This window comes from Macaca mulatta, chromosome 6 (genome assembly GCF_049350105.2).
Source record: "Macaca mulatta isolate MMU2019108-1 chromosome 6, T2T-MMU8v2.0, whole genome shotgun sequence".
Classification (NCBI taxonomy): Eukaryota; Metazoa; Chordata; class Mammalia; order Primates; family Cercopithecidae; genus Macaca; species Macaca mulatta.
Genome location: NC_133411.1, coordinates 128573310 through 128592276, shown reverse-complemented (window position 1 = coordinate 128592276; position 18967 = coordinate 128573310). Strand labels below are relative to the sequence as shown.

The 18967-nt window shown below is 35.2% G+C and overlaps 1 protein-coding gene across 1 annotated transcript in view; it reads right to left on the bottom strand.

The window, feature by feature from the left end:
- HSD17B4 (hydroxysteroid 17-beta dehydrogenase 4) overlaps positions 1-18967 on the bottom strand; it is an 89009-nt gene that overhangs the window by 34016 nt on the left and 36026 nt on the right. Inside the window, exons 9-14 of the mRNA XM_015140631.3 lie at positions 16689-16780; positions 14014-14038; positions 12281-12409; positions 9582-9682; positions 6677-6913; positions 3892-3943 (exon numbers count right to left, since the gene is read on the bottom strand). Of these exons, the coding sequence (XP_014996117.3) occupies positions 3892-3943; positions 6677-6913; positions 9582-9682; positions 12281-12409; positions 14014-14038; positions 16689-16780 (636 nt within the window). The remainder of the gene's footprint in view (positions 1-3891; positions 3944-6676; positions 6914-9581; positions 9683-12280; positions 12410-14013; positions 14039-16688; positions 16781-18967) is intronic.

Sequence of the window (18967 nt, the reverse complement as noted above, 5' to 3'; positions counted from 1 at the left end):
TAATAAAAATAATAATAATGTTCCTGAACTCACTAGAAAAAATAATTCAACATTAAAAGCAGTCAGAATACCTGAATCACTAAATTTCAAACATCAATATTTCATACATTATATTTTTTTAAATAACCATTGGCAATGTCAAGGATCCCTCTTGGTCTCTTTTGACCCTGTTATTCAACAAACATTTGTTGAGCATACAACCAATACCATTTACCCCATTTCTTCTTAAATTTCTATTCAACACAGTACTGTAAGTCCTACCCAGAGCAATGAGGCAAGAAAAAAAAATTTTTTTAAGACATCCAAATAGGAAAAGAAGTCAAATTATCTCTCTTCACCAATGATATGATTCTATACCTAGAAAACACTAAAGACTCCATCTACCAAAAGGCTCCTAGAACTCATGAGTCAAGTAAAAGTTTCAGGATACAAAATCAATGAACAAAAAAAAGAGTAGCATTTCCGTACACCAATAATATTCAAGCTGAGAGCCAAATCAAGAATGCAATCTCATTTACAATAGCCACAAAAAAAAATAAAATATCTAGGAATACATCTAACCAAGGCGGTGAAAGATCTCTATAGGAGAACTATAAAACACTGCTGAAAGAAATCACAGATAACACAAACAAATGGAAAAACATTCCATACTCATGGGTTGGAAGAATCAATATTGTTAAAATGGTGGTACTATTCAAAGCAATCTGCGGATTCGATGCTGTTCCTATGAAACTACCAATGTCATTTTTTACAGAATTAGAAAATATTATTCTAAAATTCATATGGTACCAGAAAGAGCTAGAATAGTCAAAGCAATCCTAAGTAAAAAAAACAAAGCTGGAGGTATCACATTACCTGACTTGAAACTATACTATAAAACTACAGTAAACCAAAACAGCATGGCACTGGTACAAGAAAAGTCCAGTGGAAAAGAACAGAGAACCCAGAAGTAAATACACACACCTACAATCATCTGATCTTTGACAAAGTTGACAAATACAGGGAATGGGGAAAGGACTCCCTATTCAATAAACGGTGCTGGGATAACTGGCTAGCCATATGCAGAAAAATGAAATTAGACTCCCACCTTTCATCATATACAAATATTAACTCAAGATGGATTAAATATTTAGATGTAAGACCTCAAAGTATTAAAATTCTAGAATAAAACCTAGGAAATACCATTCTGGACATCAGCCTTAGGAAATAATTTATGGCTAAGTCCTCAAAAGCAATTACAACCAAAACAAACATTAACAAGTAGGACCTAATTAAACCATGAACAGAGTAAACAGACAACCTAAAGAATGAGAGAAAATATTCTCAAACTATGTATCCAACAGAGGTCTAATATCTAGAATCTATGAGGAACGTAGTTCAACAAGCAAAAAACAAATAATCTCATTAAGAAATGGGCAAAGGACATGAACAGACACTTCTCAAAAGAAGACACACAAGTGGTCAACAAACAAAAAAAAATGCTTCACAACACTAATCATCAGAGAAATGCAAATCAAAACCACAATGAGACACCATCTCACATCAGTCAGAATGGCTATTACTAAAAAGTCAAAAAAATAACAGATGCTGGTGAGGCTGCAGATAAAAGAGAACATTTACACACTGTTGGAGAGAATGTAAATTAGTTCAGCTACCACGAAAAGCAGTCTGGAGATTTCTCAAAGAACTTAAAACAGAACTATCATTTGACCCAGCAATCTCATTACTAGCTATATACCCAAAGGAAAAGAAATCATTCCACCAAAAAGACACATGCACTCATATGCTCACTGCAGCACTATTCACAATAGCAAAGACAGGGAATCAATCCAGGTGCCCATCAATGGTGAAATGGATAAAGAAAATGTGGTACATAGATACCATGGAATACTACACAGCCATGAAAAAGAACAAAATCATGTGCTCTGCAGCAACATGGATGCAGCCGGACATCATTATCCTAAGCGAATTAATGCAGGAACAAAAAACCAAATACCACATGTTTTCACTTACAAATGGGAGCTGAACTCTGGGTACACGTGGACATAAAGATGGGAACAACAGACAATGGGGACTACTAGAATAGGGAAAGCAAGACCTGAAAAACTACCTGTTAGGTACTATGCTCACTACTGGAGTGATGGGATCTTTCATATCCCAAACCTCAGCATCACACAATACACCCATGTAACAAATCTGCACAGGTACCTCTTAAATCTAAAATAAAACTTAAAATTACTTTTTAAAATAATAAAGTTTTATAAAAACCAAAAAAAAAAAAAAAACCAGACAGAAAAGAAAGTACTGCTGTGAGGTTTCCTTCACTCCTTCTAGTGGTTATTTTTAACATGATGAGGGTAAGTCAGCCTATGACACTACCACTATAGCCAACAAATGAGCCATTAAGAGATGTTGCTATCAGTCTCCTGATGCTTGACACTCTATGCCTCATCAATTTGTGTGTTTTGTAAACAGTAGTAGATTATAAACAGTAGTCGTGACCTTGGTTTTCTGCAGTTTAAAAGGTTCCAAACCACAAGCATATCATATTTTAAACATTCACATTTACTAGTAAATTTTAAAACTACTTAAAGAAAATGCACAGGCTCTACTGAGAAAAAATAATTCATGAGAAATATAACTTGAGGCTAAGGAGGTAAAAAAATTAAAAAGTTATTCTCTACACCTTCCTATTCACATCACTGTTCAGTTATAAACACTCTGGAGTACACATCTAATTTCTCTTTTCGTGTTTTAAAATCCCTAATAGCAGAAACCTATCTTACACATTTCTACTTCCCTTATAACAATGGTTTCCAAGTGGATCCACAGGGCTGGTTACATATGAAACCCTAGTCACTGTCACCAGCACCACCACCCCACCACATACATACATGCACACATACACACACACACACACACACACACACACAAATTCCAAGGTTGGGATTGAGAATCTACATTTTAAATTAACAGGTAATATAATGTAATAACTCGGGTGATTTTTATATGCTGCCAGGTTAGAAAATTACCTACTACCTAATACTGTGCCTTGCAAATACTGGATATCCAGCAGATACTTGATCAATGCACAATCACCACAAAGTGTACTGTTTCACATAAAAAGAGCTGTTTTGAAAATTTACGCTATAATGCTTACACTGAAATAAAGCTATGCAGCTTCAAGCAATAAAAAAATCTCATAATTTTTTTAGAAAAATAAAAAGGTTTAAGAAAAATATTCAAGTAGGATTCTAGCTACTTGCTGACTTCTACATTGTATAATGTGAAATGACAAATATTAACAAAACATTCCTTTTTGTATTCTACCACCTTATATGACCAGAATATAATTAGACAACATTCACACATCAAAATAGAGAAATAAATATATCAAATTTATAAAGAGATTTACTAAACAAGATATTATTGAGAAAAGTAAAAATGATTATTAAAGACTTGTTTTTATTTTCTCCAAAATGGAAAAAAAATGAATTACAAGAAATTCTGTATCTTTTAACATTGTTTGCTTTATGAAAATCAGTATAAATACCTGAGAAAAGAACAATAATCCTAAGAACCATAACAGATTATACACAATCACTAAGTTTAGAGCACACACACGAATGTTCCTTTCAGTTGTTAATAACATATACATCAACAGAGATAAATTATGAAATAAATTTTTAAGACTATTAAAGGACAAAGCTTAAGGTGACACAAAACAGGTACTAGTTAACATCAATCTACTCTAATGGCTCACATGAGCATAATAATTTGTGATATGTTTTATTAGGTCACTCTATACCAGTTTAACACACTGATGTTATTTAGAAGGTTAATCAGGAAATAAAAGTATGGTATTATGGAATTGGTATATCAATAACTCACCTGCTCTGGGAAGTGGTTTATATAACTCTAAGTATTGCTCTCCATGAAGAACCTAAATTAGGGTAAACAAAATTTCATTAGCAAACTTTCTTGCTCCACAGGTTCTGCCTGTGGATACTGCTACTCGCCAGTGACACTTTACTGTCCACAGGTTCACATTTCTTCCCAAGTTATCTATCTCCGTTTGTCTTCTTCTTCTTAATCATGTGATTCAAAAATAATCAATCCCCCAATCTCAAGACAGTCAGCTCTTCTGGAGCAGAGAAGATATATTTGTGTTCTTTCTTGGCATTCATAAAGTCTTGCTGACTGTTAATTACATATTATTTGCCAAGAGACAATAAACTAGGCTGTATTCCCAGAACTTATAACAGTGCCTGGAACACAGCGGCCATCCAATAAATATTCATTGAATAAGAGTGAACAAATGGGCCAGTGCTAGTAATTTCAAGTCACATATACCAAATACAAATGACACAACTAAACACAAAGAAAAACCTTACAACCATGTTCAAAATGAAAGCACTGTCAATGTGAATATCCCTTTCTTGTAATACTTTGTAAATTATCTACAAAGAGTAGATACTAAGGATACTGTGTAACTTAATAGCCACTTAACCTCAATGTATCAAACAAAGAATGCACCAAGGTATGTAGGAAAACAACAGGACAGGAAAACCAAAACCTGAAGCATACACTCAAATGACCCCACTTTCACTGCAGAGGGCCAGTTTTCCAGTCTTCCTCAGAATGAAGAAGAAGAAGGAAGAAGAAGAAAGAAGGAGGAGGAGGAGGAGGAGGAGGAGGAGGAGGAGGAGGAGGAGGAGGAGGAAGAGGAGGGGAGGGGGAGGGGGAGGGGGAGGAGGAAGGAGAGAACAAAGAAGAAGAAAGAGGAAGAAGGAAGAAGGAAGAAGGAAGAAGAAGGAAGAAGGAAGAAGGAAGAAGGAAGAAGGAAGAAGGAAGAAGAAGAAGAAGAAGAAGAAGAAGAAGAAGAAGAAGAAGAAGAAGAAGAAGAGGAGGAGGAGGAGGAGGAGGAGGAGGAGGAGGACGACGACGAAGAAGAAGAAGAAGAAGTGGTTGATGAGAAGACAAATGAAGGTCGGCCTTACTGTGTCACACAGCCTGAAAAACTCAAGGTAAGAAGACTAGGATTCAACTTCCAAGATGTATGAACACCATTTACAATTTCCAATTGTTAGGGGGAATTTTGAAACATTTGTTTTAACTTTTTGCATTTACACTGTTCAAAGTATACAGCAACTAACCATGGGAGTGTGAATGAAACAGCAAACTGCCCAGCACATATTTCTCGTCTTCCTCCCAACTTCATGAAACACTCTAATAAAATAAGTGGCCATCAACTTAGAGCAGCAATGAACTAACTGATCCACCAGTAAATAGGTTCTCCAATCAGTCAAAGTTACAGATACCAGCTCACAGCCCCATGATTCAAAAATTATTACCAGGCTCATGACCTGAATCTTACTCCAAGAAATAAAATATCCCCTATCTCAAAGAACTTCTCACCATTGTTCACTCCTCTTTCTTGACACACTTTATTCATTTGGCTTCTCAAATACCCCATTCTCCTGATACTCCCCACACCTCATCAACCATTCCTGTTCAGTCTCTTTTTGCTAGTTCCTCTGCATCTCTTCACCCTCTCAACATTGCAGGGCCTCTAAACTCAGGCCTTTTCTCCACTTACTCTCACACATTAGGTGACTTCATCTAATCTCCAGTCTTTAAACATCACCTAAATGCTAAGGACCCAATTAGACCCCTCCCTGAACTCTAGACTCATATATATTCAACTGTCCATTCTTACATTTCTACTTAAATGTGTAACAGGCACCTCAAACATATTTAAAACCAACTCCTGATCAACTCCACCTTAAAATAAATGTGTATGTATAAATTACACATAATGCCATATGTAACTACTATACATATTAAATACACTATACATAATTATACATTACATACAGATATGTGTAATGTATAATTATATACAAGGTATATATATGCACCCATATATGTGTGTGTATATATATATCATTCCAGTTATCCAGAACAAACATCTTCATCCTTGACTCCTCTTTTCTAACCCTCATATGCAGCACTTTTACTTGGATTACTATAATAGACTCTTAAGTGGTTTCTCTGCTTTCATGCTTGGCTCCCCTATAACCTATTCTCCAACAATAGCAAGCTTGAGCCAGTGTGTGAACATACCCAGATCATGTCACTACTCAGCTCAGACTGACAAATGGTTTCCCATGTTCATCAAAGTACATGCTGAAATCTTTACAATTACTCCATGGCCTTCTCCTACCATTGGCCCCTTGCTCACTCTATGGCTATGCTGGCCCTATTACTGTTCCAAAAACAAACCAAGTGTGTGCTATTTGCCTTACATACTCCTCCCTGGCTTGCTTCTTCACCAATGTCATGAGGTGAGAACTATCATATCCATTTTATAGATAAGGAAACTGAAGCCTAGAGATGTTATCTGTCAAGTAAATGGCAGAGAGAGGATAAATAACATTATGCCAGGGTTATAGGACTACACGTACTTACTATTTTCTTCTTTTTGCTGGCATTTTAAACAAACTCTCCCCTTTTTCTTAAAAAGAAAAATCAAAAGATATGCTAAACTAACCACTATAAATAATTATATAAATATATATATGCACACTACACACATATACATATAAGGTATGACATTTATGAATAATATTTACAGAAATAGAAAAGCAAAATAAAGGTTTCTTATTAGGCATACCTTTGCAAAGTTGATTGAAAGCCCAGGAATTTCTGCTAATCCTCCACCCATTAGAGACTTCTGACCTATGATAACTCCGAAGGTGGGCAAACAGGAGAAATCAGAACTTCCTTCATAAACAAATTTCAAATCTTTTGGATCCTTGATTGATGCTCCCACTCCAAGGGCATACATAATAGCTTCTAGTTCCGTATAAGCATAAGAAAACGGAGGGAGTTTCTGGCCAATAGCTCCAGCCTACAGGACAGTTTTAAAAAGTAATTTATTTCATTGATAACTTTTCAAAACTATTAACTTCTTACATACCTAGTTTTGTTTTTGAATAGATGCGAATACAATGTCAGTGAATTTGATGGAGCATAATTATTGCAATTATATTTGATTTTTTTTAATAGAAACTAATTAGGTAATCTGTAGAAAAGGACTTCTTTACAATTAAGAACTTTTTTATTGCTTGCTTCTTGCTAACAGATAGTATGCCTCATACTCAACTTTCCTGGCTCTTATTCAGCAATTATTAGCTACCGAAAAAACTAAAAAAAAAATGAATTTTTAGCTCGTAAGATCTAATGTATAAAATTCACTGTAAACAGATGAGTAAAACGCTGCTTAATGAATGTAAATTTGATTGCCTCATAATGGTTTTGGTTTGTTTGTCTGTTTTGAGACAGAGTCTCGCTCTGTCACCCAGGCTGGAGTGCAGTGGCGAGATCTTGGCTCACTGCAACCTCTGCCTCTCGGGTTCAAGCGAGTATCCTGCCTCAGCCTCCCAAGTAGCTGGGACTACAGGCCCATGCCACCACATCCGGTTAAATTTTTTTTATATTTTTAGTTGAGACGGGGTTTCACCATGTTGGCCAGGCTTGTCTGGAACTCCTCACCTCTTGATCCACCCGCCTTGGCCTCCCAAAGTGCTGGGATTACAGACGTGAGCCACTGCGCCCGGCCCCTCATGATGTTTTAAAGTAAAATAAAATTTAACTTGAATTTCCTTCCCAGGAATATCCTTTGTCTAACTGGATATTGTCTTTTTCTACTTAGTGATAATACACGTAGCTAATAAGTGAAGTACATATTGGGGTTATAAAAGAATAATGTCCAATTTTTCAATCATTTTTATTCAAAAGTAGAAGTCAGCAAACAAGCACCAGGAGCTAAAATGGTTTATATAGGTTGACTAAAAATAAGAAAAACAGAAAGAATATGTAATAGAACACAAGCACTGTGCAGCCCACAAAGCCTAAAATATTTACTATATGGCCCTTCATCAAAAAGGTCTGCCAACCCTTATTTTAAGGAAAAATCACATTTATATACTGACTATATTCTCAGGCTTAAAATTAGAATTTTAATTTTCTTTATCACAATGCCTACTATAGGTTACAAAACACCAGAATCTAATATGGCAAACGACTTACTTCCTCCTATTTATCCAGTACAGTTTTTTTTTTAAGAAAGGATACAAACAGGAACAGTAAATAGGCAAATTTCACATGAGCTATAATCACAATCGTTCTCGAATTTCTGACACAATGGGAAGCATTTTACTTGCAGCCATGTTGAAATAGTTCTAAAATACTATATTGATGCTTCCCTTAAAAGAAATGGACCCAAAAGAGCACTAAACTAGATAGATATCCTTTTCTAAAGAGTTAGAAAATGTTACTAAAGTAGGATTATTGATGGTCAAGAAAAAATAATACTTGTCATACAGTTAGATACAGAAATCTAATTGTACTGAAAAAGTAAAAGTTTAATATTTGAGCTTATGTTCAAATTCTATCAATATTTAGTACATATTTTATATACAGTTTTATCATCACTCATTTAGCAATAAATAGCTTAGAAAATAATTTTTGTATGTGAAAAAAGTTGCAAAATTATTTACATTTCAAACAAAATGTTGCTGATTATAGGCACTTCACTTTCAACATAGAGGTTTAAAGCCTTGTGTGCGTTAGGCAAAGGGGTAAAAAACACAACAAAGAACCTGGGAGCATAAAACCTCCAGGAGTCATGGTGTCATAGTCTCCCCTCCCAAATACAAATTCCCATACAACTCAAATCTACCTAAAGCCAATTTAAAGTTATCCTTAAAGAGATAAAGAGCTATAAATGGGTAGAATGAGAAATGTATATGGAAGACAGTCCAGGCAGGCACAGATATCAGGACTAGATATCAGTTTAGCCACCAGTCATTTTATCGACAGTTGAGATAATCCCTTTTTTCCTCTTCTATCCAGTACCTCCCTGAGTCAATTTCCAAACAGCATTGCAGAGGGTGAAAATGAGGTTGGCTAATGCACCACTCAGGCAGCTAACTTGATTCGTCACACCCCCTGATGGAGCCTACCAAAAATTATATGTAACTAAGGAGTATCCCTCTGAAAAGTTCATGATAAGCTTTCAGCAGCTGTTTCTAACCAGGAGAAGAAGCTGAGTGGGTTACCTCCATTCTCCAAGCCCCACTCAGCTACTAGGTAAAACCTTGGAGACTGATACCCAATCGCTCTGATCTCCTTTCCCACTAGGGAAAAGAAATGTATGGTATACAGTCCAGAGAAATCCAAGAGAGGGAAAAGGAGAAATTAAAAAGACAAATAAAGTACTCCGGACAGTGTTAGAATTCATCCTGAGCCACCTCTTCATGTGGCTCAACCGTCCTGAATTCTCTGTATGTTGAAATCAGGCTGTATGCTATAAAGTCAATCATAAATGATTTCTGAATAAATCCTCTATTTTAAATTATCTGTGCCACTGCTTCTCTCCATTATTAGTGACTGAAAGAAAGTAACTGCGTCCAAAAGAAAAAAGAAAGAAGTGGGAGAGGAAGAAAGCAGGGAGGGAGGAAGGGAGGGGAAAGTCTCCAGATAAGGCAAAGGCTTTAGGCTTTTTTCCCACTTACAAATCCTGATGTTGCTGTAGACGTTGCATGACTAGTATGATTTGCTGAAACTCCTTCTGAATCTATTTTACTTAGAACTTCAATTATACTGCCAGTTGATTCTAAAATTAAAAATGAAAAACAAAAAAAATAAAGCTTTGTTAAAGATGTGACTAAGAAAAGCTACAATATGCTACATAATTATTCCTATAACATTCAGCAAACCTGCTACAGAGCCTCCACTGCCACTCATGAACTGAATGTATTGATAGACTATTGAAGGAAAAAAACTGCGAAAGATTGAAATTGACCAAACATAAATGGACATCTTCAATGAAATACAAGGCATTGTCTAGCATATCCTTCCCTGGTTATCTGATTCTAAGGGGGCTCTAGGGCTTTCCAAAGTCTTTAAGCTATTTTACAACCTTTAAAGAGAAATACTTGTCTATAGACATGCAATTTGTCTGGAGAGATCACTGATTCCTCTTCTCAACTGATTTCCATTCTTTCCAAGATGAAAGAATACTGAGATTACCTCTTCACCCCCACTCCCAGTTCTCTGTACAAGTAATAGCTCTGAAGATAGTACCAAAAATTCTTTCAGAGAAAATCATCATCAAAACCAATGACTCCAGACAGGGATCAAAAGCGGCTGTTCTGTGGGTCTAAAAGGTTAACAAAGGAGGCTCATGGGGCATCCACATACCATAAGATATTCTGAAGGCCCTGGGACCTTTCTAACAAACCTAAGCGACATGGGCTTCCTTCTGAACTCAGACAAAACCATAACCAAGGCCGGGCGCAGTGGCTCACCCCTGTAATCTCAGGACTTTGAGAGGCCAAGGCTGGCAGATCACTTGAGGTCAGGAGTTCAAGACCAGCTTGGCCAACATGGTGAAATTTTACAAAAATTAGCCAGGCATGGTGGCACACGCCTATAATCCCAGCTACTTGCGAGGCTGAGGTGGGATAATCGCTTGAACCCGAGAGGCAGAGGTTGTAGTGAGCCGAGATCACACCACTGCTCTCCAGCCTGGGAGACAGAATGAGACTCCATCCTAAAAAAAATAAATAACCAAACTACAGAGTCTGAGAAGACCAGAGATATCTGCCATTCCTGATGACAGCAGTAGAGCAGTTTCTTGCCTATTAATCTTCCCCCTACCATTCCATTCATATTGCTACCTAGAGGGAAGGCTATTTATTTGAAAGGCGCCTCCTTTCAGAAATAGACAACTTGAATTACTTCTTGGCTCAAACAGTGGCTAGTTTAGTTTTTCTGGGATTTAATTCCATCATCTGTAAAATAAAAATACAAGAAGAGATGCTCTGGAACTTCAATTCTTATCAAAAAGATCATTTTTTTAAGTTGTGCTTCAGATAGAGGTATCTTTTTACTTATAATTAGTTATAATAATTCAATTAGTTGGCTTTTTAATAAGTTTAACACTTTTGAGGCAGAAATACTTTTTGAGATAGATATCAGAGGAAAGCTTTTACTATACTTTTCTTTCATTTGTTTTCATGGATAAGTGACTGTTATTCATAGAATAAATTTCTCAAATGTCTAAATATAAAATACAAAAATGTTACCATTTATGACATAACAATCATGTTATCATCTGATTGAGAATAAGTATAATGAAAATTTCAATAAGTATTCCAGTAGGTAGGAAAGTATCAATAAGGAGAAAAAAAAACAGAGTAGTCATTTTTCAAATATATTCTTCCATCAAACTTTAAATATTACATCACTATAAGAAAAAAAGGTTTTTTTAATAAAATGACCCTGACTCATGATCTTTTCAGAAAAATATTTCAAATTTCATATATTACATGCATATGTGAGTTACACTAGAAAAAAATAATCTGACTTTTATTTGGTTATCTATTTCTGTGGCATATTATAGGAGATTAAATAATTCAAGTTAATAAGCAATTATTAAGTCCCTTCTATGAGTTCAGCACTATGCTAACACCAAATATATACAAGAAGTACATACAAGATACAGTCTCTGCCTCAAAGGAACTTACCAGGCAATTAAGAAACCATACATGCATGAAACAAAAGAAGTGGAGAACAGTTATAATTAGATGCTCAAGTGCTAAGAGTTCAGCTAACAGAAAGATCAATATACCCTAGACTAACTGGGCAGGTTTTGTTGAACATCTGGGGCTTGAGTTTTTCTAAAGAAGCATTAAGATTAGCAGAGGAGATAAAAGGTAGAAGTAGTATGTTAGAAAAGCAGAGAAACAGTAGCAAAGACAAAGCACTGAAACAAAGCCACATTTATGCCCCAAACAGAAAAGAGCTGAGTCTAAAAAATAAAAAGGCTTAATCTTTTTGAGAAAGAAAGAAAGAAAAATATGGTAAGATTGGGAGCATATGGGTAGATAATGGAAGACTCTGAAACCAACCACCAGCGCGGATGTCAGTGCATTCAGTACAAATGAGTAAACATTTTATGCCATCCATCCCCCAATCACACATAAACCCAAAAAACAGGATAATAATAAAGCTGAAAAATTGACAGTGAGAAATAACATAAATATCTTAAATGTGAAGAGCTCTAATACCTACTAGAGCAGAAAATATGCTATAGATGATTCAAGTGTCTTAGCACTACAGTTAACATAGAAGACAATTCCATAAGAGAAGAAAATGCTTGCTGCCCCTGATTCGCCAACCAGAGCTAACTGATGGGGACGCTCTTTACCTTGGATACTCTGAGGCTTGCTGGCATTCTCAAAGTCACAGATCTTCTTCCAGTTAGCCTTCACTGCCTCAGGAGTCATTGGGTGATTCTTTTGTCTTACAATAGCTCCAAGAGTCCTCTCCCAGCGTACTGGTTATAGAAACAAAACTAACATACTGAGCACGTAGTTGAGACACAGAAAGTAAGATGCATAAGAACCCTTTCATTTTTTAAGAGAACGGAAATTCAGAAAAAAAGGGATTCTAACTCCTAAAGAGTTTGACTATAACCCTTAAAATGAAATTTTCCTAACAAACGCATTAGGATAATTTCAAGATAAATTTGAAGCCGAAAGGAAAAATTTCTCCTCTAACTATGCTAGACAGTACTAAAGGTAAAATGTTATGCTGTATGTGAAAAGGTTTAATTATATAATAATCACATCAAAAGACTGACTTTACGACCACAGATCTCCCAAGTAATATACTTCATTCTTCTTGTTTACAAAATGAAGATAACTGAATAGAGCTTTGCTGAGTTAGCAAACTGAAGACTAATAGTAAATAATAGGTCAAAGACTTCAGTTAACAAAAAATTAGTGTAACAGGTGGCCCCAAATAATTCTCCCTTACCTTCTCTTTGCTCTACCTCTATTTCCACAAGAAGTCAGTTAGAATGCACAGATTCATAAAAACCATTACTGCTGCATAAGGAGAATTTTTAACATTGTTTTCTTTTTAAAAACCAGAGAAATAAATAACTAATAACCTTATTTAAACATAATAGTCAGACACTGATGATTGTTAAACTGAAGATTTGTCTTTGGGAATGACAGAAATGCCTGTGTCTAGAGCTTTCCTATTGATAAAGTGCCAGATATAGCATTTACTGTAAAACCTTATGTTCCTTTTTTAAATGAATGTAATAAGACACTCAAAAATGCTTCAAGAATATAAGCCACTTTAACAGAGAAAATGACCATTAATTCTAAAAATATTATACTACTACAGCAATGCCCTCCAGAGATGGCAACTTTTTAAATGATTCAGTTAATTGGATTAATTTTGATACCCATAGCCAACTAACTAAATATAAGTTGAGACACAGACATTTTCACAATTTTTTTAATGCCATAAAGCAGTTCTCAAATTTGGAGTTCACAAGGTTTGAGACATGGGGTAGGAGAGGGTTGAAGCCAAGTAAATTTACTATTGGGCTAAAGCAGAATAATTCCCATAGATCAGCTGCAATTTCTGTCCCAGAAAGTTGTCCAATGTGATTCCTCACTCCCCTTGACATCTCCTACTTCATGGAAGAAAATAATTACATGGGAAAATTGGAGAACTTGCCTGCTGCTCTAGAATAGGCTCAACCCATCTTTTTCCAAAACAGCTTTCCCTCCCACTCATTTCTCTGCTGAAACAGCAAGAACAAGCATGTGGGAAGTCAAAGACATGGGAGGATGATTATCAATATATGCTGTCTGAAGGAATAGCCAGTTCTGAATAAGACAGGACAAGTCCTGAATAAGGACTGCCTACAGGAAGAATATAGGGTCTTCAAAGGGCCACAGAACTAAAGCACAATCACAATGTTTAAAAATATCTGTTGCTATAGCAATGTTTAAGTTTGAATATGCAAGCACTATATCCAATGGTTAGGCATTTGACAAAAATCTTACCTACCTCAACTAGATACGTAGGTTTAAAGATAAGGAAATAATCTATACAAACCAAAAACTGAGAGAGACTTACATTTTCCAATCCATCCTGCTCCAACCTACCAAAAAGAGGGGGGAAACATTATACCATCTAATGTGAAATCACTAATACAATTTTTTTTTAATTAAAAAAAAGTCAGCTCCTTTACTATTACAATTCAAGGTGACGGGAGATGAAAATAATACAGCTCTATAAAAGTCCACCGGTCTCCATGACTTTGCACTGTTCATGTTATCAGAGCATAAACATAAAACAGCACAATGAAGTAGAAATGCATGTAATAGAAAAGAATGAATCTGATGTCAGAGACCAAGACTTGACACAAATTTGTCTACTGACTACCCTGGCCAAATTATGTGACCTACCTAAATCCAAGTTTCCTCAAATGTAAAATAAAAATGACAGTACATATTTCATGTGGTTACCATGAAGCAAACAATACAAATAGTACACTGCCTAGCATATCATGAGATCAAAATAAATGTCCCTCTTGAAGGACCTACTGAATTACAAAGAAAACCAAAGCCAAATAAAAAGAGTATTTGACTTAGTGAACTACATATACTCATTTTAATGAAACATCTGTATGCACAGATAAGACAAATGACCAAATAATAACTGCTACCCAGGAAGATCAATTTTTCACTTCTATAATTTTTTCTAGAGATCATTCAAGAAAAATCCTAAAAAAAAAAAAAAAAAAAAAAAAGTCTCATGTAAAGAAACTCTGTTTGTCATGACTTCAAACACCACAACTACAGCGTGCCCAAACTTACCACAAAAATGTCACATGCATAAGATAGAATAAACGTATCAGCAGACATCTTAGTGGCTCTAAGTTCAAGGGTGTGGCTTCTCATCACCCTTTGCCTCTATATTAATATGCCTACATCTTTTATGATACAACCAGTCAGCCTTGATATAGTTACAGTAGACAAATCAGCAGTGGTTTTGATATCAGGCAAAATAACCACCACTTTTTACTGTATTTTGGAAGTGAAGTAATAAGTTATAAGCTCCTCTCAGGTGCTAAAAATGATTGCTCCAGCTGAGCCAAAAATATTTGTATCTGCCACTCTAGATATCTATCAGAACTTCAAAAAGTGGCAATTTACTCTCAAGGTTTAAGTCAGGATGTTATGCACATCTCGTAGTATATTTTATCAATCATGCATGCCAAATGTTCCTCACTAAAAATGTTCACAATATAGTAAACGAAAACAGCAACATAACAAAACTTCATCTGCAGCATGATCCTAATTGTCTGTGTGTTTGGGTGTATAAAACGCCTGTCTAGGCCGAGCGCAGTAGCTCACGCCTGTAATCCCAGGACTTTGGGAGGCCAAGGCGGGCAGATCATTTGAGATCAGGAGTTCGACACCAGCCTGACCAATATGGTAACCCCGTCTCTACTAAAAATTTAAAAATTAGCTGAGCTTGGTAGTGGGTGCCTGTAATCCCAAATACTTAGGAGGCTGAGGCAGGAGAATCATTTGAATCCAGGAGGCAGAGGCTGCAGTGAACCAAGATCATGCCACTGCACTTCAGCCTGGGCAACGGAGCAAGACCCCATCTCAAAAAAAATAAAAATGAAAACACATATCTAATAAAAGACTGGAAGGAAATACATAAAAATATTAATACTAGTTCTCTCTGGACAGTGATAATGTAGGCAATTTTTATTTTTTTATATGTTCTTATATATTTGAAATTTTCACAAACAGCACATACTATTTTTCTTCACAAAGTTAGTAATAAACATACTTGTAAAAGATAAATAGTTTTTAAAAATTCCTTAATGAGGTAAAAGAACAGCAGGCAAAATTTTGGATTACAGATGCCTTGATATTATTAAATTTTCCTCTTCTATAAAATAGAGTTGTAAAGTTCTTTCTACTTCTAATATGCCACAATTCACATTCAATGAGTCTGATTAGGAAAGTGGAGGTGCATATCTCTGCTTGGAGATATGTAGACTGTTTTTTTTTTCCTTAACTTACCCATCAGCTTTTCATTCAAATGAAATAAGCTAATATATCCCTCACTTTAAATTGAGCCAAATTTCATCAAACAGTGAACAATGGATCTCACTGCATGATGGGATTATGTGCGGATAATTATTTTTATAATAAACATTTAAAGCTTTGAAATAAAGAAAAATAGAAAAGTTTACTTTTTATGTAAAAATAAATAATGTTATATTTATTGACCTATCACACAAGATTAAATTCCTGCTATACTGATAATTAAAATTGGTGGGTGGTGTTATGTATTAGGCCCTATGCCAAGGGTTTAAAATATGACTTGTAGTTATCACAAGGAACCCCAGAAAACTAAAGCTCAGGAAGGTCAAATCAGCAATTCCCAGAATAAGAATTCAAAATCTGGCCTGGTTAACTCTAAACTCCAAGCTTCATCTTTCCACTTTATCACTCAGCTTCTTAAATAATGAAATTTCCCACATTTTGACTGAACACATCAAACCAGCCACATTTCCATTTGGTAGGAACGTTACAAATGTAGAACTAAGTAAAAACAGAATTTATAAAGTTGCTATTACTTTCCAAAAAATGGGTATTAGTCACCACTTTTAATTATAACATAGACACAATATTTAAAAATATACAAGTGATGTCCACTGGTGCAGATTTTTACAAATGTAAGCAACTGGAGAAAACTAATAAGAGAAAACAGGAAGGTGCAAATACCTCAAACAAGCCACCATTCTCCTCACAACTCTCGTGACAAAGCCAAAGGACAAGCGGTGCCACATACTCTGGCTTCAGAGCTTCCACGAGATCTGAAATAAAGAATATACACATAATCTTATCAATCATTTTACTTTCTAATAATTTCTTACTTATAAAAATTATAGGTAATTCAGAGACCTTTAAAATAAGAACAAAATTAGTATGTACATAACTAGTTTAACATTTAAGGCTTTGGGAAGAACTTTTTTTAATCTCAACTGAGCCATTTCTAAAGGGCTCTCAAGCTTCTAAAATTGTAAGTATCAGACACACCTTTCCAAGATGAGTAACATATCAACACTGTTCACAAGAAGAAAAGTTAGAACTGCCTAGACAAAGATTGGTGAGCAAAACTGTATTTAACATGAGAAACTTGGGTACCATTCATTCCCAAAATTATTCTATTCTCCCAGCTATTAACAAGAATCTAGAAAACCACAAAACTGCCTAGACCACTATAGTGGCAGAAAATGATTGAGAGTGCTGAATTCTAACCACTAGACCACCAGGGAAGGCAGATAATGATTGAAATAGACCTTGCAGATATCACTGATGAGGGCACAAAGTATAAAAACTACTTTCCCATTGCATATGTTACTTTTTTGACTTTTTAAAAACTAAAATATACTAGTTATACATATTCTGAAGGTACATGTGATATTATGATGCCTTATACAATGTGTAATGACCAAATCAGGGTAACTGGTATATCCATCAATTCAAACATTTATCTTGTCTTTGGGTTAAGAACATTACAAATCTTCTCTTCTAGCTATTTTGAAATACACAATAAATTATAGTTAACTATAATTTCTCTATGGTACTATCAAATACTAGAATTTATTCCTCCTATCTAACTCTACTTTCGTCATACTTAACCAACTTCTCTTTCCCATTGCACTCTTTCTGTGAGTAGCTTGGTGAAGCAGAAAGGTGCTACATGAAGAACATGAAGAGTTGGATTTTAGTACTGAACCTGCTATGCAAGCAACTTAAGAACATGAGTCCATCATTCAACTTCCCTAGGCCTCTATCTTCATTAATAAGCTAGTAATTTAAATACTTCCACTTGCTATTCCACCAAGCTGTTCCAAGGCTCCAATGAGATACAATTTGTATCTTACAATACCTTAAATACCATAGAATTTTATCTAAAAGATCAAATAAATGCAAAAATTGTGAAATGACAAAATACAATTTTGTATTAATGTGTTAAGTAAAAAAGATGGTGTATATAGTCCCTGTAAATTAAAAAGTAGTTACAAAAATTCTTCACTTTATATCCTCTAAAAGCTCTCAAAGTACACAAGCATTCCAATGGCACCCTGTTTTCCATTTTTCATCATATGCATGAGGAAAAAACGAAAGGAGGACTCCAGCCATCTCAAATCGTACAATGAAATAAATTATTAACTTAAATACTCATTCATCTCAATACATAACATTGCTCACATTTCCCATATATCTATTGGCAAAACTGAATGCTAAAGGATATTTATGTACAGGGATTTGGATATTTGAGTTGACTAACTTCAAACTGAATGCAAAATAAGCACATCTATAAAATGCAACAGAGTATCTATTACCTTAGGTGAGAAAAAAGAAAAGAACATAAGGCACATAAAAAAAATATGTCTGTCTTGCAGTTTATTTTATGTATTATCGCTAATAATATAAGCAAATATTCTTGCTTTCCAGTTCATTCTCAAACTCCTAGGTTAGCCAGCATCTATTAAACTCAGTTTTATAAATAAAAAACCAACCTCAAGAGAGTAAATAAAAGATCAGAGAAGTTCCATAGCTATTAAGATACAAAGTTATATGAAATCAAAAATAGAAAGGTTTACTTACTTAACCCAGTGTTTCTTCCACAACACTAGATGTCAGGATATCCAGCATTACAGTGAGCCAACTACTCTTGAGGAATGCTTCTGCTTCCAGAAATGAGATCCTTTTAAAGCATTACTGAGATAAAAAAGGTATCCTCCAACCAGAAAAAAAAAAAGAGTCCCTAGTGCCTGAGAATGATACAAATAACAGTACTGATACCTAGGTACTCAGAGGTAGGCCAGCATCAAGATGGGGTCCTAAACCTAAACTGTTCTACACTGAACTTCAACTTTTAAGGAAGACTGAAGCAGACCAAAATTGGCTATGCCTCCTGGTAACCAGCAGTAGCAAAGACAGATCCTCTCTGAAGAAAACATTGCCAATTTAGAACACAGAACAAACACGGA